The following is a 24,898-nucleotide window of genomic DNA, read 5'->3' as shown; positions in this document are numbered from 1 at the left end:
ACTATCCTTGTCCCTGTTCCTACACCCCTCTCCCTGTCCATCTCCATGTCCCTATATCCACTCTCCCTGTTCCTACACCCCTCTCCCTGTCCATCTCCATGTCCCTATAGCCACTATCCTTGTCCCTGTTCCTACACCCCTCTCCCTGTCCATCTCCATGTCCCTATACCCACTATCCTTGTCCCTGTTCCTACACCCCTCTCCCTGTCCATCTCCATGTCCCTATACCCACTATCCTTGTCCCTGTTCCTACACCCCTCTCCCTGTCCATCTCCATGTCCCTATATCCACTCTCCCTGTTCCTACACCCTCCTCTCCCTGTCCATCTCCATGTCCCTATAGCCACTCTCCCTGTTCCTACACCCCTCTCCCTGTCCATCTCCATGTCCCCATAGCCACTATCCTTGTCCCTGTTCCTACACCCCCTCTACCTGTCCATCTCCATGTCCCTATATCCACTCTCCCTGTTCCTACACCCCCCTCTCCCTGTCCATCTCCATGTCCCTATAGCCACTATCCTTGTCCCTGTTCCTATACCCCCTCTCCCTGTCCATCTCCATGTCCCTATAGCCACTATCCTTGTCCCTGTTCCTATACCCCCTCTCCCTGTCCATCTCCATGTCCCTATATCCACTCTCCCTGTTCCTACACCCCCCTCTCCCTGTCCATCTCCATGTCCCTATATCCACTCTCCCTGTTCCTACACCCCTCTCCCTGTCCATCTCCCTATAGCCACTATCCTTGTCCCTGTTCCTACACCCCCTCTCCCTGTCCATCTCCATATATCCACTCTCCCTGTTCCTACACCCCTCTCCCTGTTCATCTCCATGTCCCTATATCCACTCTCCCTGTTCCTACACCCCTCTCCCTGTCCATCTCTATGTCCCTATCGCTGCAACTCCCGTATGGACTCAGGAGAGGCGAAGGTCGAGAACAGTGCGTCCTCTGAAACACAACCAAACTGCAATGTTTCTTGACACAATGCCCACCAGAAGCCAGCCACACCAATCTGTACACCTGGCGACCGTGTCAGCATGCACAGCCCCCCAGCACCCCACAGAAGTCGCTAGTCCACAATGGGACAAGGACATCGCCTAACCCGGACGACGCTGGTTCAATTGTGCACTGCCCCATGGGTCTCTCGGTCGCGGCCGGCTGCGACAGAGCCTGGACTCGAACCAAGAATCTCTAGTGGCACTGCAATGCTGTGCCTTAGACCACTGCACCACTCGGGAGGCCTGACAAGCACTGTTTATAAAAGTACTATGACATCCCATGGAGCTGCCGTCAATACACACACATCGTCATGGTGTTTCCTTCCCAAAGGCAGCAGCAGCTTGAGCAGAATTCAAGTGGATAACCACCACCATAAAAAACTATGCTCATTAGCATGCAGGGTAGCCTAGTGGTTAGAGCATTGGATTTGTAACCAGAAGGTTGCAAGTTCAAATCCCCGAGCTGACAAGGTACAAATTTGTCGTTCTGCCCCTGAACAGGCAGTTCCTAGGCCGTCATTGAAAATAAGAATTTTTTCTTAACTGACTTGCCTACTTAAATAAAGGTAATAAAAATAACATTTTGGACTGAGACAACATTGGCTGCTTTTTTGAGGGCTAAAGAGGCCATGATCAGAAGACAGCCAAGCTGGTGTAAAGGCATGTGTGTGTTACGTTATCGTTGGGATACGTGTGTGTATCCATGAGCATCGCTGTAAGTGAGACTCTTCCCCTTCTTCAAGGTGCTCATACACATGTACAAACACACACGCGCACAGGGGTAGAAATCCGTGCGGTGGTCAAGATCACCTTGGAATGGGAACGCAGCACACTGCATGAACCCTTGGCAGCCGTATCGAAATGATCACCTCCTCCCTTCCAAACACTGTGCTGTGTGTGGAGCAGAGCAGTGCAGGCTGCCGAGGAGAGTAGCCGTACAGTAAACCTAGTGTCATATCTCTGCTATCACATCTCTGCATTGACCTTGCCCTTTCTAGAGAATTGCGCAGTGGTCTGATAGCTGGTTTTTGTCTCTTCAGGAAAGCTGGACGAGGGAGCGAGGCAGAGAGAATAACAGAGACGTGAACGATGGCAGATTGTTTGACATGTACAGTACCAGTCAAAAGTTTGGACACACCTACTCTTTCAAGGGTTTTTCTTTATTTTTTCTATTTTCTACATTGTAGAATAATAGTGAAGACATCAACACTATGAAATAACACATATGGAATCATGTAGCAACCAAAAAAGTGTTAAACAAATCAAAATATATTTTATATTTGAAATGATTCAAAGTAGCCACCCTTTGCCTTGATGACAGCTTTGAACACTCTTGGCATTCTCTCAACCAGCTTCATTAGGTAGTCACCTGGAATGCATTTCAATTAACAGGTGTGCCTAGTTAAAAGTTGATGCGTTTGAGCCAATAAGTTGTGTTGTGACAAGGTAGGGTTGTTATACAGAAGATAGCCCTATTTGGTAGAAGACCAAGTTCATATTATGAGAACAGCTGAAATAAGCAAAGAGAATATATTTAGATTTGTTTAACTCTTTTTGGTTACTACATGATTCCATGTGTTATTTTATAGTTGTGATGTCTTCACTATTATTCTACAATGTAAAAAAATAGTCAAAATAAAGAAAAACCCTTGAATGAGTGGGTGTGTCCAAACTTTGACTGGTTACTGTATGTCCTTGACTGTAGTTTCCACATGGGGTTATCTCATCGTCACACACACAGCTGCACATAGTGGTAGTTCTGTGACCTTAGAAGCGCTGTCCCTGTGCTAACTGCACAGATTACAGAGAACAATTGACTTATGCCGTCAAGCAGGGAAGGCTCTCTAGCTCCCTTTTCTCCTTTCCACTCGCGCCACTGCATTGAGAAAAGCATGTGGATGAGAATTTGTTGTGATGTGAATGTCTGCGCAGCGTGAGTGTGTGTGTTTGGGTTTGAGAGGTGTTCAGAGAGGAATAGAGCCAGTGCTAGGAGAGGGAGGAAACACAAATGCAAGAGGGGGAGCACCTGCCTCACTGCACTTGTCATTGTGTGCGGGAGTTCAGGCGTGTGTGTGTGAATGTGTGTGTTTGAGCAGTGTGTGTGAATGTGTGTGTACGTACGCTGCAATGCTGATTAAGGAGAATTGCTGCTGCCTCCGCCCCCCCGCGCCAGAATGATATAGCGGCCCAGGGCAGTGTCGCGTCTTGGGGAGCGCCAGGCCTGCAGAGCAGAGAGGAGAGAGAGAGGGGGATGAAGGGCCGGGGCTGCTTGGAGCCAGGGACAGTCCACTCCTTCTGCAACTCGGGCTGCCTCGGTAAACTGAACCAGGGTCAGTGCAGCAGCTACAACTCAGCCTCAGGAGGAGACAGCCTCAACACACCTCTCACTCCACCCCGAAGGAAGAACTCAGCCTGCCATCTCCTCCACCTCGTATGCCTCGGAGGTATCCATCTATCTGTCTGTATTGCTCCGGTGCGCTCTGGCTTTTGTCTTTATCCCGTGCTGCTTGGGTCCTGCTGCAGCCTGGCTGGCGTCAGGGCTCTGGATCATCCTTCTCCTACATAGCAGCAGCAGATTTGAGATGGGGGAACCTGGGTTTATTAGAACACACCCACCCCTCCCTCTCCTCTCTCCCTTCCTCTCGCTCCCCCCTATCTCCCCACCACTCCTCCTCCGCTCCATCCTCCCTTCCTCTTCCCCCATTCACTCCCCCTGTCTTCCAGCTGCTTCACCTTGCAATTGAATGTAGAAGTGGTGTAATATTTTAATTTGTAACATGCTAGCTAGTCCCTAGCTGGTCATAGTTGTGTCTGTGCATGTACAGTATAGAGTGTAGGGCATTAATAATACCGGTAGTCCTTATGACATTGGGGATTGTAAAGATGCAAGGTCCTGCGGTCCCCTGGGTCCTAGAGGCCCTCGTAGCAGAGTCATAGAGAGGATGACCACACTGATGCAGTTCAATGCGGAGGATGATACTGCACTAAAGTATAGACTAACTACTGTATTAATAGGCTACTGCATTTTGATGGAGGTCGGTTTAATTATGATTAGTAAGTGTGAAAAACATGCAATAAGTTATTGTTAGGGGATTGTAAGTTTCGCACAGCAATTTATCAGTCCAAAGGTTATATTTGGTTCTTAGTTTTCCATGTCAGCAGTGTGTGTGTGTGTGTGTGTGTGTGTGTGTGTGTGTGTGTGTGTGTGTGTGTGTGTGTGTGTGTGTGTGTGTGTGTGTGTGTGTGTGTGTGTGTGTGTGTGTGTGACTGTTAGTGCAGGCCTGTGTAACTAACTAAGCTTTGTTTGTTTGGTCAGTGAATGTGAGGGAAAGTGATGGGAATTAACTCCATTCATGTCCCACATCACTGGAGTTTCCAGTCTGTTTCCAGTGATGTGTTGAGTGAGTTGAGCTGTGGTTGCAATTCTGTCAGTTAAAGTTTTTTATTTTCATTCTCATCACTTGGTCCTTTGTTTGGTCACAGTCTCTTATGCCGTATACTCTTCAACACAATCCAAAATGTTTCTCTCTTTTTCTCCCATCCTCCATACCTCTCTCTCCCCCTGGAGGCAGTAGTGATGGCTTAGTAGGACTGCTGTGTGCTCTGCCCTGGGCTCTAAGTAGTCTCTACTTTTCCCTTTATTTGTTCACCTTGTTGACTTTGGAGGCCATGTCAGGACTCACGAAGACAAGCTTACACACACACACACACACACCACACACACACACACACACACACACACACATAGTTTTGAATTGCTATCCTTGTGGACATAGACAGGACATAGACATATCTGATATGGGCAGGAAGCTTAAATTCTTGTTAATCTAACTGCACTGTCCAATTTACAGTAGCTATTACATTGAAAAATACCATGCTATTGTTTGAGGAGAGTGCACATTTATGAACATGAACATTTATTAATAAACCAATTAGGCACATTTGGGCAGTCTTGATACAACATTTTGAACAGAAATAAATGGTTCATTGGATCAGTCTAAAACTTTGCACATACACTCCTGCCATTTAGTGGTCAAAATCTAAATGGCACATTATGGCCTTTCTCTTGCATTTCAAAGATAATGGAACAATATAACAATATATATATATATATATACATATATATATATATATATGTATATATATGTATATATATATATATGTATATATATATATATATATATATATATATATATATTACCAGATCTAATGTGTTATATTCTCCTACATTAATTTCACATTTCCACAAACTTCAAAGTGTTTTCTTTCAAATGGTATCAAGAATATGCATATCCTTGCTTCAGGTCCTGAGCTACAGGCATTTAGATTTGGGTATGTCCGATCCTTTTTACCCTAACCTTAATTGTAACCCTGAACCTAACCCCTAAGCCTAAAATAGCATTTGTTATTGTGGGGACTGGCAATTGTCCTTGTTTTACTATCCTCGTGAGGACTTTTAGTACCCACAATGATAGTTAAACAAAAACACACATTCACACACACTGCTCAAACACACACGCCCAAACTCCTGCACACAATGACAAGTGAAGTGGAGTGAGGCAGGCAGGTGCTCCCCCTACTGCATTCCTGTTTTCCCCCTACACACACACACACACACACACACACACACACACACACACACACACACACACACACACACACACACACACACACACACACACACACACACACACACACTCGCAAACAGAGAAGTGACCACATGCATACATAAACAGGAGAAAATGTGTGTGTGTGTAGGCCTATCCTATATGTTCACACACATCTGTATAGGATGTGTCAGACGCCTCAACCTGTGGATGTCAATTATGATCAATAGTTGAACGCTCCTGCTGTTCTCCATCTACTATAGATCCAGCTGAAGTTGTGCTCAATTCCAATGTGGGTGCCATGATCCCTGTTATATTCAGTCCATCTTCCTAACTGCTGTAGCTGGACCATAATTATGGGCAATGTTTTGTGAAGCATGTTCCTGTTATGTAAGTCCAAATCTGGACAGCTGCAGCTGAATCAACTGTTGCTATCCCCTTGCGCATTTTAAATGTGGATTTGAGTTTGGGATTTTTGTGCTTCAGAACTTCTGTTGTGACTGAATTGATTTCATTCAGAGTTTCTTTCCTCACAGCCTCCAACAACACTGATGGTAATGTGAGTTTTTCTCTCTGCCTTTTTCTCTCTCTCTCTCTCTCTCTCTCTCTCTCTCTCTATCTATCTATCTATCTATCTATCTATCTATCTATCTATCTATCTATCTATCTATCTATCTATCTATCTATCTATCTATCTATCTATCTATCTATCTATCTATCTATCTATCTATCTATCTATCTATCTATCTATCTATCTATCTATCTATCTATCTATCTATCTATCTATCTATCTATCTATCTATCTATCTATCTATCTCCTCTCAGTATTGGTTGTCAGAACACTTTGATTTAGAAGAAACAGAGTACCTCTCTGAGCCGACTATAGTCTGAGCAGATGTGTGTGTTTTGATGCCCACCTCCCTATGTCTGGTCCTGAATTAAAGAGCCTCTGGTGGGTTAGAGAGAGAGATGCTCACACACACACGCTACCCAGTTTCAGACAGCCCTCTTCTCCTATAGGTGTGGAAACTATCTGCCACTTTCATGCCTCTGTGTATAATATGCCGGCAGGAATATTCTCTCTCCCATGGTAGATATCAGAATGTACAATTAGTTGGTGTTTTGCTGCACACTGTCACTTATCAACTCAAGCTAATCCACAGAATGATCATGGGTCAGTAAGATGAATATTCAGACACTCGGATGGATAGTAATTGAGGCTACTACACACTCAGATAAAACCCTAACCAGTTACATTGTAGAAGTCAGTACATGGCAATTCCACGGTAACAGAGTGATGCTGAGACGATGTTTCACTTTAAATGTATGCCAAATATAAACCAATGATTGCAAAGTTAACAACTCTATGTACAAAGAGTACTTTTAACAATTTCCACTAATTACATGAAATAACCCGGTATATGGTATAAATGGTATTTTGCCCATGCCTAGACTGTAGTATACTGTAGTATTTACTGTAGTGTTTTGGGGGGACTGTAGTAGGGTATACTGTAGTTATTACTGTAGTTTTTTTTGGGGGGGGGGCTGTAGTAGGGTATACTGTAGTTATTACTGTCATGTTTTGGGGGACTGTAGTTATTACTGTAGTGTTTGCTTGAATGTGGTATAATTAGTATTTACTGTAGTATTTTGGGGGACATTACTGTAGTATTAATTAAAGTGTTTTTGTTTTATTATCTTTGACATATAAGTGGAGGCTTTCTCCTTGAGGAAACCTACTGGAGAAATACTTAAAGATTTTCCATAAGCTGTACGTAGGTAGGTAGGTAGGTAGGTAGGTAGGTACTGTAGGACAGGAGTCTGAATGGAGAGTTCAATGCTTCTGCTCTTTTCTATAACCTGTATGGAACACAATATGGTCTATACTTGGTATGTAGGTTTCACACTTATGGGTGGCACAAATTGGGATATGGGGGAGGGGAATGAGCAGGATATATGCAAATTAAAATAATAGTTAAAATGATATTGTCACGTCTAATCAAGGTGGGTGGAATCAGGCGCAGAGAGCAGAATGCGATAATAAAGTTTATTCTCCGGTGAACAAACAAACACGGTCAACCCAAACAAACACACAGGGTGAAATTATCCAACACAGGATAACAGACTAACCGGTGAACAAACAAACACGGTCAACCCAAACACACACAGGGTGAAATTATCCAACATAGGATAACAGACTAACCGGTGAACAAACAAACACGGTCAACCCAAACACACACAGGGTGAAATTATCCAACATAGGATAACAGACTAACCGGAGAACAAACAAACACGGTCAACCCAAACACACACAGGGTGAAATTATCCAACATAGGATAACAGACTAACCGGAGAACAAACAAACACGGTCAACCCAAACACACACAGGGTGAATTATCCAACATAGGATAACAGACTAACCGGAGAACAAACAAACACGGTCAACCCAAACACACACAGGGTGAAATTATCCAACATAGGATAACAGACTAACCGGTGAACAAACAAACACGGTCAACCCAAACACACACAGGGTGAATTATCCAACATAGGATAACAGACTAACCGGAGAACAAACAAACACGGTCAACCCAAACACACACAGGGTGAAATTATCCAACATAGGATAACAGACTAACCGGAGAACAAACAAACACGGTCAACCCAAACACACACAGGGTGAAATTATCCAACATAGGATAACAGACTAACCGGTGAACAAACAAACACGGTCAACCCAAACACACACAGGGTGAAATTATCCAACATAGGATAACAGACTAACCGGAGAATAAGAAAACACGATAACCACGACAGACGAAAATGAATGACAAAATAAACAATCCCGCACAAAACAAGGGTGGGACAACCTACATCATATACAGACACTAATTAGCTAAACAACACACAGGTGAAACCAATCAGAAAAAACCAACAGATACACGAAAAGGGATCGGTAGTGGCTAGTAGGACGGTGACGACGAGCACCGCCCGAACGGGCAGGAGAGCAAACCTCGGCGGAAGTCGTGACAGATATAGTATTTTTGCAGACTAGTGTTTTTGCAGATATTTTTGTAGTATTTATTAGTGTTTTTTTGTGGATAATACTTTAGTACAGGGTTAGGCAACCCTGTTCCTGGAATGCCGGGTACTGTAGAATTTTGTTCCGACTAGTCACCACACCCGACCTACTGAGCTAAATGATCAGATTAGTGATTGCCTACATTCAATTCACACTGGTCTTTCAGGTTGGTTAAATCCAACACATGAAGTGCCTTTGGGCACTCCAGGACCAGGGTTTCCTACCCCTGCTGTAGTATTTACCATAGTATTCTACAGTATACAACATCATTCTAAAGGTACTACACATGATCGAGGGATACTACAGTGTATAGTATAGTATTCTACAGTATACTACAGCGTACTACAGAATTATATAGTAAGTATTGTAGTATTCTGGAGTAAACTGTCATATTTTTAATGTGGGTGCCCTACAATGCAGTCAGCTCCAGTCTTTGCATGCATTTCCCTTTTGGCATCTTGAATGGCTGTCTGTCATTGGCCCTGTCATCATGCAGCAGCAGAAACCTACAGCACCACTGTGGGTCCCCAGTCTCCAGTCCAGTCCTCCCACGCCTTCCCTTCCCAGCATGCACTCTCACGAGGACGACCAGGTGCCACTGAGGTGCTGAATTTGCATTTGGAGGAGGAACACTAATTAATGTCCATGCCTCCAGAGCGTGGGAGGCAGAGCACAGGGCAGTTTCCCCTCCCAGGCTCTCTGAGGCTGTGTCCCACATGGCACCCTATACCCTTTATAGTGCTCTGGTCAAAAGTTGTGCACTATATAGGGAATAGGGTGCCATTTGGGACACAATCGGAATGTGCTGTGGATCGATCCACAAACTTGTAAAGCCTGCTACAGTATGCCAGGCAGGAAATAGAATATCACCTCTGTCTAATAAACATTCATCTAGATTTATTTCAGTGTTTTATTTTTTATATTTTTGCTGATCTTTTGCTCTATTGTAAGATGTGAGTTACGCAGCCACTTGCTCACCAAACCCTGGGTTTGTTCTTATATCGTGTTCAATATTCTACTAGAAGTGTACTGCAGAGGGGGATGGGTTGCTCGGCACAGTTCCTCATTTGGGCGCTGTGTTACTGGGTTTAACCTGCCGTCTCCTCCATTTGTCTTCACTTGATGCATCTCAGGGGAGCCCAGCAGACAGTTAGCAATTACTGCTCAGGATTACACTCTCCTCCCTCCCCAGGCCCAAAACGCACCGCTCACACACTCCTTTCATCCATCCTCTCTCCACTATCATCTATCTATTCACTCACTCTGATGCTCTGTCTCTCTATCCCATCCCTCTATTCTCTTTCAATCTCACTCCCTCTCTCATTTTACGTTTTACATTTGAGTCATTTGACAGACGCTCATTTCTAGTGTGACTTACAGTTATGATTTCAGATTTTTATTTGGATCCCCATTAGCTGTTGAAGAAGCAGCAGCTATTCTTCCTGGTACCCACACAAAACATAGAACATGACAGAATACACAACACTAATGGACAGGGACAGCAACAAACATTTCAACTAAGAACACTGCGACTAAAGAACGCTACGACTAAAGAACGATATGACATGTTTTTTTGTTTATAGTGCATTTAACTTAAGATGGCTAGGTGACGATCACGTATCACAATTGAGATGAGATGTCTTATTTGAGATCATCTTTGAAGAGGTAGGGTTTCTCTCAGCTCCCTGTCTCTCTCTTCTCCTTTCTGCCATTGGCGTGATGAATCTGACTTACACACACAGGTACTAGTCAGCACTAAATATAACCTACTCTCCAGATGAGTTGGGTGCGTATTACCTACCATGGCACCATTTCTCCATCCACTGCCTCCTGTAACCTCAGGTGTGCGTGTGGTTTGGGATGTTAGCTGGATGAGGTAAAGTACCCTTCAGCTTGAGTCTCTACTTGGTACATATGCAGCTGAGTGGAGCTGGGCTCTGATAGGATTTCTGAAGTGGGATCATTGTAATGGGTTCTCTAAAAAAACACTGCATTGAATACCAATTAGGGTTGCTTCAAATGTTATTTGGTACTGTATCATTAGCTTTTATCTAATTTATGCACCGAAGACATTATTTTTATCATGATGATCTGTTAATAATTATCATCTCATTATTACCTGTCAGTGTGATAGTACCGCATCACTCTGCCAATTACACAGCCATCGGTCTCTCTCTCCCTACCTCTCTCCCTATCTCACTCTCTCTCTGTCAGACCAGAGATGGACAGACCAGGGAAGGGATAAATTAGCACTTTGTAGGGAATGGGAGGTTTGAGGTTGGGGCAACCTAGTCAGATACAGTGGCTCCAAAATTACTAGCACTGGCAATGCACAAACACTACTTAAAAACATATAAACAATATAATTATAGGGAGAAACTCAAAATACCAACATGTGAGAAATACAGTACTTTATTAATGTTTCAGTGGAACCCAGCAAAATCATTTGTTAATTTAATTAAAAATCAATGTCCTCCAAATTAAGGTTTCACAATTAATGGCACCCTTAAAGATTATTGTAAATAACATCTACTAAAATTAAACCAGGAATTCAATTGTCTTAGTTTTAAGGTACTGTATTGAGCCATTCCATCACTTCCTGTTTCACTAGGATATACAAATGAGGTAACACACATGCAATATCCCTTTGTCATCCAACACCATGAAGAAAATAAAAGAACTGGCAGTTCAAAAGAGACAGATGGTCGTAGACCTTCATAATTCTGGTAATGGCTACAAGAAAATCCACAAAGGATTGAATATACCACTGAGCACTGTCAGGGCAATTATTATTTTTAAATGTTAAAGATTTGGAACAGTTGAAAACCTCATGGTTAGAGGACGCAAATTCATTTTGCCCCCCAGGATAGGGAGGAGGATTGTGAGAGAAGCAGCAAAATCCCCAAGAATCACTGTGGAAGAATTGCAGGCCTTGGTGGGGTCTTAGGGTCACCAGGTTTCAAAAAGCACCATCAGACGCCACCTCCACAACCACAGGCTCTTTGGAAGGATTGCCAGAAGAAATCAGTTTCTGACCCCAAGACACATACGCAAGCATTACCTACTCATTACAACGCTGTGTGTACCCTGGGGCTCCCAGCAGGTATAGCCTCTCCCAGTAGCTGTGAGGTGAGTGTGGCAATGATGTTAAAGTGGTTTGACTGTTATTATGAGATGCCAGGATTCAGATTGCATGCCAGAGGTTCCGGAATGGCAATTAGTAATGCAGACACCCTGCTGGAAGCAGATCCTCCACTAAACAAATCGGCCTAGTTCTTAGTGCATGTGACAGTTTATTTTTAAGTTCCATTACTTGGCTGGTGAACAAACTCCTTGGCAGAATGAGGGTGAATAATGATAGCAAGTCTTTGCTGCAGAGTTCCTTACTTTACCTGCTCCTAACTTCTGTTACATTCAAGAGTTCCTAAATTACATGTCCCAAACCACCTGTCCCAAACGTATAGCCCTTCTTTTCCAACACCTCTGTTAGTGAGTGGTAGACACTAATAGAGGGTTATCAGGGACCTACTAACAATCACGCCAAAGCCATAATTGCTCTAGACCTAAAATGATCCTCTCTATATAGCAACAGTTAAGATTTAATAGATTTATTGTCTGCTCATAAATTATTTAAGACCATACACTGGCCATATCCTGTTCCTGATGGTCTATGTATTCCTTCCCTACAGCCCCACTCAGGCCTCTCAGTCCAGGGGGGCTTTGAGACATCCTGACTTTATCCTGCTTGCGTCGCTGTAATTTCAGCCTGTTTATACAGTGCCTTCGGAAAGTATTCAGACCTCTTGACTTTTTCCACATTTTGTTACGTTACAGCCTTATTCTGAAATGGATTAGATTGTTTCCTCATCAATCTAAGCACAATACCCCATAATGACAAAGCAAAAACAGTTATTTATTTTTTTGCTAGTTTGTAAAAATACAAAAAACGGAAATATCACATTTACATAAGTATTCAGACCCTTTACTCAGTACTTTGTTGAAGCACCTTTGGCAGCGATTACAGCATAGAGTATTCTTGGGTATGACGCTACAAGCCTGGCACACCTGTATTTTGGGAGTTTCTCCCATTCTTCTTTGCAGATCCAAGCTCTGTCAGGTTGGATGGGGAGCGTTGCCGCACAGCTATTTTCAGGTCTCTCCAGAGATGTTCAGGTCCGGGCTCTAGCTGAATCTCTCAAGGACATTCAGAGACTTGTCCCGAAGCTACTCCTGCACTGTCTTGGCTGTGTGCTTAGGGTTGTTGTCCTGTCGGAAGGTGAACCTTCGCCAAAGTCTGAGGTCCTGAGCGCTCTGGAGCAGGTTTTCATCACGCATCTGTCTGTACTTTGCTCTGTTCATATTTGCCTCGATCCTGACTAGTCTCCCAGTCCCTGGGGCTGAAAAACATCCCCATAGCATGATGCTGCCACCACCATGCTTCACGGTAGGGATGGTGGCAGGTTTTAATCCAGATATGACGATTGGCATTCAGGCCAAATAGTTCAATCTTGGTTTCATCAGATCAGAGAATCTTGTTTCTCATGGTCTGAGAGTCTTTAGGTGCCTTTTGGAAAACTCCAAGTGGGCTGTCATGTACCTTTTACTGAAGAGTGGTTCCGTCTGGCCACTCTACCATAAAGGCCTGATTGTTGGAGTGCTGCAAAGATGGTTGTCCTTCTGGAAGTTTCTTCCATCTCCACAGAGGAACTCTATAGCGCTGTCAGAGTGATCATCAGGTCACCACCGTGAGCAAGGCCCTCCTCCTCCGATTGCTCAGTTTGGCAGGGCAGCCAGCTCTAGGAAGACTGTTGGTGGTTCCAAATATCTTCCATTAAGAATGAAGGCCACTGTGCACTGTCAACTGTAGGACCTTATACAGACAGGTGTGTGCCTTTCCAAATCATGTCCAATCAATTTAATTTACCACAGGTGGACTCATATCAAGGATGATCAATGGAAACAGGATGCCCCTGAGCTCAATTTCGAGTCTCATAGCAAAGGGTCTGAATACTTAAATAAATAAGGTGTTTCTGTTTTTTATTTGTAATACATTTGCAAAAATGTCTAAAAACCTGTTTTCAAATCAAATCAAAGTTTATTTGTCACGTGCGCCGAATACAACAGGTGTAAACCTTACAGTGAAATGCTTACTTACAGGCTCTAACCAATGGTGCCAAAAAAAAGGTGTGTGTGTGTGTGTGTGTGGTGTGTGGTGTGTGTGTGTGTGTGTGTGTGTAGGTAAGTAAAGAAATAAAACAACAGTAGAAAGACATTTGAAAAAAGAGTACAAAGGCTATATACAGACACCTGTTAGTCGGGCTTATTGAGGTAGTATGTACATGTAGGTATCGTTAAAGTGACTGTGCATATATGATGAACAGAGTAGCAGAATTGAAAAAAGAGGGGTTGGCGGGTGGTGGGACATAATGCAGATAGCCAGGTTAGCCAATGTGCGGGAGCACTGGTTGGTCGGGCCAATTGAGGTAGTATATACATGAATGTATAGTTAAAGTGACTATGCATATAAGATAAACAGAGAGTAGCAGCAGCGTAAAAGAGGGGTTGGGGGCACACAATACAAATAGTCCAGGTAACCATTGGTTAACCGCTTGCCATGCGGTAGTAGAGAGAACAGTCTATGACTGGGGTGGCTGGGGTCTTTGACAATTTTTAGGGCCTTCCTCTGACACCGCCTGGTGTAGAGGTCCTGGATGGCAGGCAGCTTTGCCCCAGTGATATATTGGGCCGTACGCACTACCCTCTGAAGTGCCTTGCGGTCGGAGGCCGAGCAGTTGCCATACCAGGCAGTGATGCAACCAGTCAGGATGCTCTCGATGTTGCAGCCGTAGGACCTTTTGAGGATCTCAGGACCCATGCCAAATCTTTTTAGTTTCCTGAGGGGGAATAGGCTTTGTCGTGCCCTCTTCACGACTGTCTTGGTGTGTTTGGACCAATCTAGTTTGTTGTTGATGTGGACACCAAGGAATTTGAAGCTCTCAACCTGCTCCACTACAGCCCCGTCGATGAGAATGGGGACGTGCTCGGTGCTCCTTTTCCTGTAGTCCACAATCATCTCCTTAGTCTTGGTTACATTGAGGGATAGGTTGTTATTCTGGCACCACCCGGCCAGGTCTCTGACCTCCTCCCTATAGGCTGTCTCGTCGTTGTCGGTGATCAGCAAACTGTTGTGTCGTCAGCAAACTTAATGATGGTGTTGGAGTCGTGCCTGCCCATGCAGTCGTGAGTGAACAGGGAGTACAGGAGGGGACTGAGCACGCACCCCTGGGGAGCTCCAGTGTTGAAGATCAGCGTGGCAGATGTGTTACTACCTACCCTCACCACCTGGGGGCGGCCTGTCAGGAAGTCCAGGATCCAGTTGCAGAGGGAGGTGTTTAGTCGCAGGATCCTTAGCTTAGTGATAAGCTTTGAGGGTACTATGGTGTTGAACGCTGAGCTGTAGTCAATGAACAGCATTGTCACATAGGTATTCCTTTTGTCCAGGTGGGAAAGGGCAGTGTGGAGTGCAATAGAGATTGCATCATCTGTGGATCTGTTTGGGCGGTATGCAAACTGGAGTGGGTCTAGGGTTTCTGGGATAATGGTGTTGATGTGAGCCACTACCAGTCAGTGAAGACACCTGCCAGTTGGTCAGCACATGCCCGGAGCACACGTCCTGGTAATCCGTCTGGCCCAGCAGCCTTGTGTATGTTGACCTGTTTAAAGGTCTTACTCACGTCAGCTATGGAGAGCGTGATCACACAGTCGTCCGGAACAGCTGATGTAATTTAGCTCGTCTGGTAGGCTCGTGTCACTGGGCAGCTCGCGGCTCTGCTTCCCTTTGTAGTCTGTAGTAGTTTGCAAGCCCTGCCACATCCGACGAGTGTCGGAGCCGGTGTAGTATGATTCAATCTTAGCTCTGTATTGATGCTTTGCCTGTTTGATGGTTCGTCACAGGGCATAGCGGGATTTCTTGTAAGCTTCCGGGTTAGAGTCCCGCACCTTTTTTATTTTGTATTTTTTTATTTCACCTTTATTTAACCAGGTAGGCTAGTTGAGAACAAGTTCTCATTTGCAACTGCAACCTGGCCAAGATAAAGCATAGCAGTGTGAACAGACAACACAGAGTTACACATGGAGTAAACAATTAACAAGTCAATAACACAGTAGAAAAAAAGGGGAGTCTATATACATTGTGTGCAAAAGGCATGAGGAGGTAGGCGAATAATTACAATTTTGCAGATTAATAACACTGGAGTGATAAATGATCAGATGGTCATGTACAGGTAGAGATATTGGTGTGCAAAAGAGCAGAAAAGTAAATAAATAAAAACAGTATGGGGATGAGGTAGGTAAAAATGGGTGGGCTATTTACCGATAGACTATGTACAGCTGCAGCGATCGGTTAACTGCTCAGATAGCAGATGTTTGAAGTTGGTGAGGGAGATAAAAGTCTCCAACTTCAGCGATTTTTGCAATTCGTTCCAGTCACAGGCAGCAAAGAACTGGAACGAAAGGCGGCCAAATGAGGTGTTGGCTTTAGGGATGATCCGTGAGATACACCTGCTGGAGCGCGTGCTACGGATGGGTGTTGCCATCGTGACCAGTGACCTGAGATAAGGCGGAGCTTTACCTAGCATGGACTTGTAGATGACCTGGAGCCAGTGGGTCTGGCGACGAATATGTAGCGCGGGCCAGCCGACTAGAGCATACAAGTCGCAGTGGTGGGTGGTATAAGGTGCTTTAGTGACAAAACGGATGGCACTGTGATAAACTGCATCCAGTTTGCTGAGTAGAGTGTTGGAAGCAATTTTGTAGATGACATCGCCGAAGTCGAGGATCGGTAGGATAGTCAGTTTTACTAGGGGTAAGTTTGGCGGCGTGAGTGAAGGAGGCTTTGTTGCGGAATAGAAAGCCGACTCTTGATTTGATTTTTGATTGGAGATGTTTGATATGAGTCTGGAAGGAGAGTTTACAGTCTAGCCAGACACCTAGGTACTTATAGATGTCCACATATTCAAGGTCGGAACCATCCAGGGTGGTGATGCTGGTCAGGCGTGCGGGTGCAGGCAGCGAACGGTTGAAAAGCATGCATTTGGTTTTACTAGCGTTTAAGAGCAGTTGGAGGCCACGGAAGGAGTGTTGTATGGCATTGAAGCTCGTTTGGAGGTTAGATAGCACAGTGTCCAAGGGCGGGCCGGAAGTATATAGAATGGTGTCGTCTGCGTAGAGGTGGATCAGGGAATCGCCCGCAGCAAGAGCAACATCATTGATATATACAGAGAAAAGAGTCGGCCCGAGGATTGAACCCTGTGGCACCCCCATAGAGACTGCCAGAGGACCGGACAGCATGCCCTCCGATTTGACACACTGAACTCTGTCTGCAAAGTAATTGGTGAACCAGGCAAGGCAGTCATCCGAAAAACCGAGGCTACTGAGTCTGTCCGAAAGCCTTGGCAAGGTCGATGAAGACGACTGCACAGTACTGTCTTTTATAGATGGTGGTTATGATATCGTTTAGTACCTTGAGCGTGGCTGAGGTGCACCCGTGGCCGGCTCGGAAACCAGATTGCACAGCGGAGAAGGTACGGTGGGATTCGAGATGGTCAGTGACCTGTTTGTTGACTTGGCTTTCGAAGACCTTAGATAGGCAGGGCAGGATGGATATAGGTCTGTAACAGTTTGGGTCCAGGGTGACTCCCCCTTTGAAGAGGGGGATGACTGCGGCAGCTTTCCAATCCTTGGGGATCTCAGACGATATGAAAGAGAGATTGAACAGGCTGGTAATAGGGGTTGCGACAATGGCGGCGGATAGTTTCAGAAATAGAGGGTCCAGATCGTCAAGCCCAGCTGATTTGTACGGGTCCAGGTTTTGCAGCTCTTTCAGAACATCTGCTATCTGGATTTGGGTAAAGGAGAACCTGGAGAGGCTTGGGCGAGTAGCTGCGGGGGGGCGGAGCTGTTGGCCGAGGTTGGAGTAGCCAGGCGGAAGGCATGGCCAGCTGTTGAGAAATTCTTGTTGAAGTTTTTGATAATCATGGATTTATCGGTGGTGACCGTGTTACCTAGCCTCAGTGCAGTGGGCAGCTGGGAGGAGGTGCTCTTGTTCTCCATGGACTTCACAGTGTCCCAGAACTTTTTGGAGTTGGAGCTACAGGATGCAAACTTCTGCCTGAAGAAGCTGGCCTTAGCTTTCCTGACTGACTGCGTGTATTGGCTCCTGACTTCCCTGAACAGTTGCATATCGCGGGGACTATTCGATGCTATTGCAGTCCGCCACAGGATATTTTTGTGCTGGTCGAGGGCAGTCAGGTCTGGAGTGAACCAAGGGCTGTGTCTGTTCTTAGTTCTGCATTTTTTGAACGGAGCATGCTTATCTAAAATGGTGAGGAAGTTACTTTTAAAGAATGACCAGGCATCCTCAACTGACGGGATGAGGTCAATGTCCTTCCAGGATACCCGGGCCAGGTCGATTAGAAAGGCCTGCTCACAGAAGTGTTTTAGGGAGCGTTTGACAGTGATGAGGGGTGGTCGTTTGACTGTGGCTCCGTAGCGGATACAGGCAATGAGGCAGTGATCGCTGAGATCCTGGTTGAAGACAGCGGAGGTATATTTGGAGGGCCAGTTGGTCAGGATGACGTCTATGAGGGTGCCCTTGTTTACAGATTTAAGGTTGTACCTGGTGGGTTCCTTGATGATTTGTGTGAAATTGAGGGCATCTAGCTTAGATTGTAGGACTGCCGAGGTGTTAAGCATATCCCAGTTTAGGTCACCTAACAGAACAAACTCTGAAGCTAGATGGGGGGCGCTCAATTCACAAATGGTGTCCAGGGCACAGCTGGGAGCTGAGGGGGGTCGGTAGCAGGCGGCAACAGTGAGAGACTTATTTCTGGAGAGAGTAATTTTCAAAATTAGTAGTTCGAACTGTTTGGGTATGGACCTGGAAAGTATGACATTACTTTGCAGGCTATCTCTGCAGTAAACTGCAGGCACCTTGAAAGCGGCAGCTCTACCCTTTAGCTCAGTGCGAATGTTGCCTGTAATCCATGGCTTCTGGTTGGGGTATATCCCTGGTTGGGGTATGTACGTACTTACACTTTGTCTTTATGGGGTATTGTGTGTAGATTTTTTTCTATTTAATCAATTTTAGAATAAGGCTGTAACGTAACGAAATGTGGAAAAAGTCAAGAGGTCTGAATACTTTCCGAAGGCACATAACATTGTGGACCAGGACTTCAGACATTGCTGTCGTGGCAGCCATGCCATGCCATTCCCCAACCATGGCCAGTGCCAAGGCATACCCTACTGCCCCATAAAGAGAGGAGGATGGGATGGTGTGGATGTTGGAGTGTTTCTTCGGTGTTGGATTCTAGAGGCTATATTAATCCCCTTCATCCTACCTGGGGGGATGTCTCTGCTCTGCCAACTTTCCCCTCCTCAAGATGTCTCTGCTCAAACCTGACTTACTTGACTTAGGCCTTATCATCTTTGCCCCCTTTGGAGCATAGGACATCCATCATGGTTCTCCACCTCACTCTTTCCCCCACTCTACCCTGCTGTATCCTATAGTATTATATAGGCTATCCTATAGTAGGCAGTGAATCTCTCCATAGTCAAGCCTCACCAAACATAGACCTGTTATTCCCCTTCCGTCTCCGTGATGCCTCCTGCCCTAACTGAGCCTAACTACTCTAACTGTAGGCTAATTCAATTCCAGATCTGAGAGATTGTCATGGGGAGGGTTATTCTGGGTTCCAGTCTTTGTCACTGTTGGTGCCGGGCTGGATTGTCTAGCTCTGCCTGGTTTTGTCTTTTCCTCTGGCTGGACAGTTTTGTCTCTCTGTGCTTCTGCACACAGTGTGGACATTCAGCAATCTCACCCATTACATCACCTGGTCTGCACAGTCGGTCGCTGTGTGTCTAAACTGGTTCTGCCTGGTCACTGGTTACCGCCCACTGGGTGAAGATGGCGGTCCAAGGGTGCAGACATGGTGAGAGCCCTCGTCTTTCTTTTCCTGTCTTGTGTTTCATCGCCCTGCCTCCTCTCTTTTCTCTCCTCCCTCTCCCAGGACGTCTCCTCTTACAAATAGGAGGGTTTGTCTTCCCATGTTTAGGATTTACTGGAGGACAATTGATCAGCATGAAGAGAGACGTCTTGTGTTGTCATTGTTCAGTCTCTTTAACACTACCAAACAGTTAGGAGCAGAGTTGTTTTGTTGTCGATTTTGTGACTAGTCATATGTTGGTCTTGGTTTATCATGATTGCCTTTTGTTGTGGTTGCCATTTCTTGTTATTATTTGAGCAGACTGTCTGTTGGTAGCATGTCATTCTGTCAGATCAGATTGTGGTAATTGCCGAGGCTCCGGACTGTCAACAGACATACAGCCCACTGGCCTGTGACTGAAACTGAGTCGCTTTAATAGACTTACTGCCTGGTTCTCACTGCTTATGGTGCTGCTGCCTGTCTCTATGTAGAAGTAGAAACGGGGTCCAGGCGTTGTTGTCAGTAACGTGTGCATGTGAGGGCTGCTTGTTTTTGGCGTCTCCGTAGGTTTGGTCACTTCCTCTGTGAGGTCAGAATGAGCTGCCATGTTGCTAGTGTGAGTGTGGAAGTGTAATGGCCTATGTGACATCTTCCTCTGCAAGGTAAATGGACACTTTCACACCAAGTGGACATTCTAGGGCTAGGCTGTGCATGATTACTCCCTCATCTAGCACAGATAAAGATCAGGAGGAGAAGACGAAGAGAGGAAGAACAGAACAGGACTGACATACACAAAAGTATGTAGATTCTGGAACAGTTTGTTAAGAAGGGAGAGTGAGACCACAATAAATAATACAAGTAGTAGGGACAGGAAGCTAAGAGAGGATAAGGGTGGTCGAAGGAAAGCTGAAATACCTTCAGAAATGATCTGAAGGTAACTGTCAATTTAACATCATTCTTCTATGTCTTCCTGGAACCTGGGATGATAGTATGTTTCCTGATACTTCTGGATTGATTCTAGGCTAAATCAACAACCCCTCGCTCCTCATGTTGAGAGAATCTCCGCTCCTTTTAGAAATGTGAAAGACCCTCCTGTCTATTCAATAACCTGCCAGAGCTGTAGAGGCTGGTTTCCAAGGCTCCAAAGTCCAGGCAGTGGAACAAGGGCTCTAGTGTTGAGGGTGATGATACCTTACCTCAGGTTTGAACTTACTCCAATATGTCACATGTCTGCTGTGAAAAGGTTCATTTTGGTTCCTATACATACAGTACTGTAGCTTGTAACTCAAAACACACAAATGTACATGAACCCACTGCCACTGCTATAATGCACACATTACCAACACATAATACCGTAAATATGATTTCTCTGTTACTATTGTCCAACATGTTATGTTATGCTTATTATAGTACATATCATCTTCTAACCAATTTCCATAATAGTAAAATCTGCTGGCATGCAGACAACAAACACACGGCCACTTTCTGCACCTTGGCTTAAGAAAACAGTGGAGAATAAACACTTTAATTGTTAAGTGCCTTGCTCAAGGGCACATCAAAATAATATTCACCTTGGGGAGTCAAACCAGCGACCTCTCGTTTACTGGCCAACGCTCTAACCTCTAGGCCACCTCTGATTTGCCTCAGTAAATAATCTGTTCTACCCTGACATTTGAAGGGTGTGTGTTTGTGGAAACGCATGGTCTTGATGTGGTTTCTCTGGAACAGATAGGCTAACCAGCATCTCTCTGATCAAGTCATATTTTGTTGCCCCAAGGTTGCTTTATATCTTACCCTTCACGATGGTGGCCACCACCAGGGTCATTGCACTGACTGTTAAATCCATCCGATCCCAGAGGATTTCCAATAACGCCTGGGTGGGCTATATCGGGTTCTGTGCATGACCTGGTGGGTATTTCGGGCCCCACTGAGAGTGTGTATAATGTTCGGACAGACGCTGACACACTGTTCTCATATGTTCAGAGTGGCCCTGAGTAACCTCTCCACTGTCGCCACACTTCACTACGACAGAAGTCACCGCTGCAGCAGAGCAGAGGGAATGGAAGACTGCCTCATGTAAATACCCTGACTCGGCTTAAATACATGTCTTCTGCTTCCGAGGGTTTCACCATTGTCTGTCTCTGGAATGGGGCCATTAAGAGAGAGATGTGTGCGTCTTGGTCCAATTGTGTGTTTGTCTCAGTCTGCGTGTCTGCATGTGGGCCTTTGTGTTAGTAAGGGGAAGTGAAACTGGAAACCAACTGTAAAATCCAGCCAAGGATCATAGCAATTAACACACATTTTATCAGTGGAAGTTATTACTATTGAATTTCATTTTTATAGTATATCTGAATCTCTTCATGGTTAAGTCATAAATAACCCTGCGTATTTTTGACGCAAACCTGTCCTTCTATCCGTTCCGTCCGAGTGTGTGTGTGTGTGTGTGTGTGCGTGTGCGCATACGTTTGTGTACCACTTTTGGAATGTCTTGAATCTGTAACCAAGCAGAGCAATCAGTCGACCACAGATTTGTCTCATTTAAGATCTCCAATCATATATTGAGGGGCATCCGTTGGCTGCCTGTCTGAATTCATTTAACACAGCCTTTGCTACTGGTGAGCCCACTGCACTGTCCTCCATTGTATGTGTCTGCAGTATGTCATCCATGACAAAGAGAGATCAATAAAGGGAGGCATGCAGCCCCTGGGTATTGGGCTTAGAATGTGGATTTTACATTTTAGATGAATGGATTCCAAATAGCATTCGGGGGATCATGTCTTGCTCATGTTGGTCGGTTTGTTTGTTGTCTGTCTCTCTGGTGAGGACCCTGCATCCCCGATTGCCCTCCTGTATTCCAGTCTCTTCTTATCTGACCTCTGACCTTTCCTCTGCAGATGACTCAGGAGACGAGGAGCCCACGACCCAGTCGGACCGCAGTGAGGGGATTCAGGGCACTCTGAAGACCCTGATCAGCAAGCTTGATGACCTCGGCACGTGTAACGACCTAATCGCCAAGCATGGGGCGGCCTTGCAGCGCTCTCTGAGTGAACTCGAGGCGCTGAGAGTCCCCGTGGAGGGAGGAGAGAAGGTCAAGGGTGTCAACGAGCGAGCCACCCTCTTCCGCATCACCTCGAATGCTATGATCAATGTGAGTAGTGAGACTTAAGGGTTCTACACATCTATTCAACTTAAGCTAACCAACTATGGATGAAACGTTGGGTCGTTTATCCCCAATTCAGACCAACCTCTACATGTTGAATAAGGACCAACTACGAGCGACTATGTCCAGGGGCAACCAACTGACGCTACATACAAATTCTTTCCACAACCGTCCATAGACAGTTGGGTTGGCTGTAGTTGGGCAGATGTGTAGAAGCCTTTACATGGCAATGGTTAGGCCTACTGTGTGAAGGGTGACTAGCATTCTCAGTGCTATGGTATGATAGATGTGACAGGAAGGACACAGGTCAGCATTGTGTATATTGTAGTCGTCAACTTAAGATTCTTAAATGCTCTTCCAAATGTGACGAGAAAGGGAAACACTTCTCAGGTGGTACCTCTTTCTAGCATCGTATTGTTTACAGTATGCCACCCATCCAGTTACAGTATGTAAGATATGTGCAGGGGTGTTGTTAGCATCGGAACTAGCTGTTCTGTTGCTATTGTCACCGTGACCACAGAGAGTCATTTCCATTGGCCAAGTGGTATTATAGTGGACTAGAGGGCAGAGGAAAGGAGAGGTCGGTACTGAAGGAGTGATACCGGATCAGGGCTGGTTGGGGAGGACAGGAATAGTCTTGCCCCAACCCCAAACCTCCCTGGACCCTCCCAGCCCAGAGACCTGAGCCCAGAGAGGAATCCCAGAGCCCCCTCTTCCTCCACAAGACAGACATGCTCCTACAGTGGCCAGGCGCTACACAGACAACCAGAAAAGGTTTGTGTGTCTCTTCTACTCCTCTGCTTGGCTTTGATGTGTTTGACAATAAATAGCCTTGTTTTGTCTGGGCCACAGACTGCTATTTATGTGGTGACGGGTGTCTGAGACATGGGGGAATGCTCCCATAACATTGGTCACTGGCAGGTGGGATAGTGTAGCCAGGGCACATGTACTTTTGACATTTTGAACTGGCTTGAAGCTTGAACTGATACTGTGAGTAATGATGGTGTGGGTGTGTTTGCTCAGTTGAATGAGAATCAACCAAGTCATCCACAGGAGTTCAGCCCCATTTAGAGTGTGGAGACGTCTGCACTTTTATCACAGATTTTGTAGTCTTCCCTCTAAAGGATGCACTTTTATCACAGATTTTGTAGTCTTCCCTCTAAAGGATACACTTTTATCACAGATTTTGTAGTCTTCCCTCTAAAGGATGCACTTTTATCACAGATTTTGTAGTCTTCCCTCTAAAGGATGCACTTTTATCACAGATTTTGTAGTCTTCCCTCTAAAGGATGCACTTTTATCACAGATTTTGTAGTCTTCCCTCTAAAGGATGCACTTTTTTTCTGCACACAGTTAATCACTGTTTTAATTAATTGGAGTGGGAACCAAAAGTTACTGGACAGGTAATTAAACACGCCCTGTAGGATTTCCTATCTCATTACACCACTGTTAGATCTGGAGACGCTGTGGGGAAAGTGCTGCTTCAGGTTGGTTTTATGCAAAGGAAGGAGGAGTAGAGAGCCTAGCTATTTGATCACAGCTACAGTTGTTGTACCCTTTTTGTTTGCATTTGGATTGTGATGCAGTTTGATCTTTACACTTACATCATTTAGCAGGCGCTCTTACAACTTACAGTATGTAGCGAGTGCATACATTTTCACTTTCTTTTCTACTGGTCCCCCATGGGTATCGAACCCACAACCCTGGCGTTGGAAGCACCACGCTCCACCAACTGAGCTATACGGGACCACATGTCACCAACACTGCCTTTTCTCTTCACTAACTTGGGGGTTGGAGGTGGTTGAGCGATGTTGGTCTGACCCTGAAGTGAAGCTTGGACACTGATTCATTTAGGGGTGATGTAACTCCTCACGTGTTGTGTGGCTGCTGTATCGGTGAGGTGGCACAAGTGTGTGTTTGTGTGTTTGAGTGCTTGCGTGCGTTTGCACAAGTTTGCAATAGGTTCCCCTTTCCATTTTATGTTATCTAGCCATATGAAACCTCGAAGGAAATTGACACACACAATCATGCTCATTCTTTAAAGTGAACCAGGACATTTAATTCAGCACTGA

The 24,898-nt window shown here is 45.3% G+C and overlaps 1 protein-coding gene across 1 annotated transcript in view; it reads left to right on the top strand.

Annotated features, from left to right (window-relative positions):
• The window catches only part of LOC109880361 (oxysterol-binding protein 2), an 84,144-nt gene that overhangs the window by 41,198 nt on the left and 18,048 nt on the right, over window positions 1-24,898 (top strand). The window contains exon 3 of the mRNA XM_031804087.1: window positions 22,561-22,814. Within this exon, the coding sequence (XP_031659947.1) occupies window positions 22,561-22,814 (254 nt within the window). The remainder of the gene's footprint in view (window positions 1-22,560; window positions 22,815-24,898) is intronic.

The sequence above is a fragment of the Oncorhynchus kisutch genome, linkage group LG3 (genome assembly GCF_002021735.2).
Source record: "Oncorhynchus kisutch isolate 150728-3 linkage group LG3, Okis_V2, whole genome shotgun sequence".
NCBI lineage: Eukaryota > Metazoa > Chordata > Actinopteri > Salmoniformes > Salmonidae > Oncorhynchus > Oncorhynchus kisutch.
This window is presented reverse-complemented; position numbering and strand designations above follow the sequence as displayed.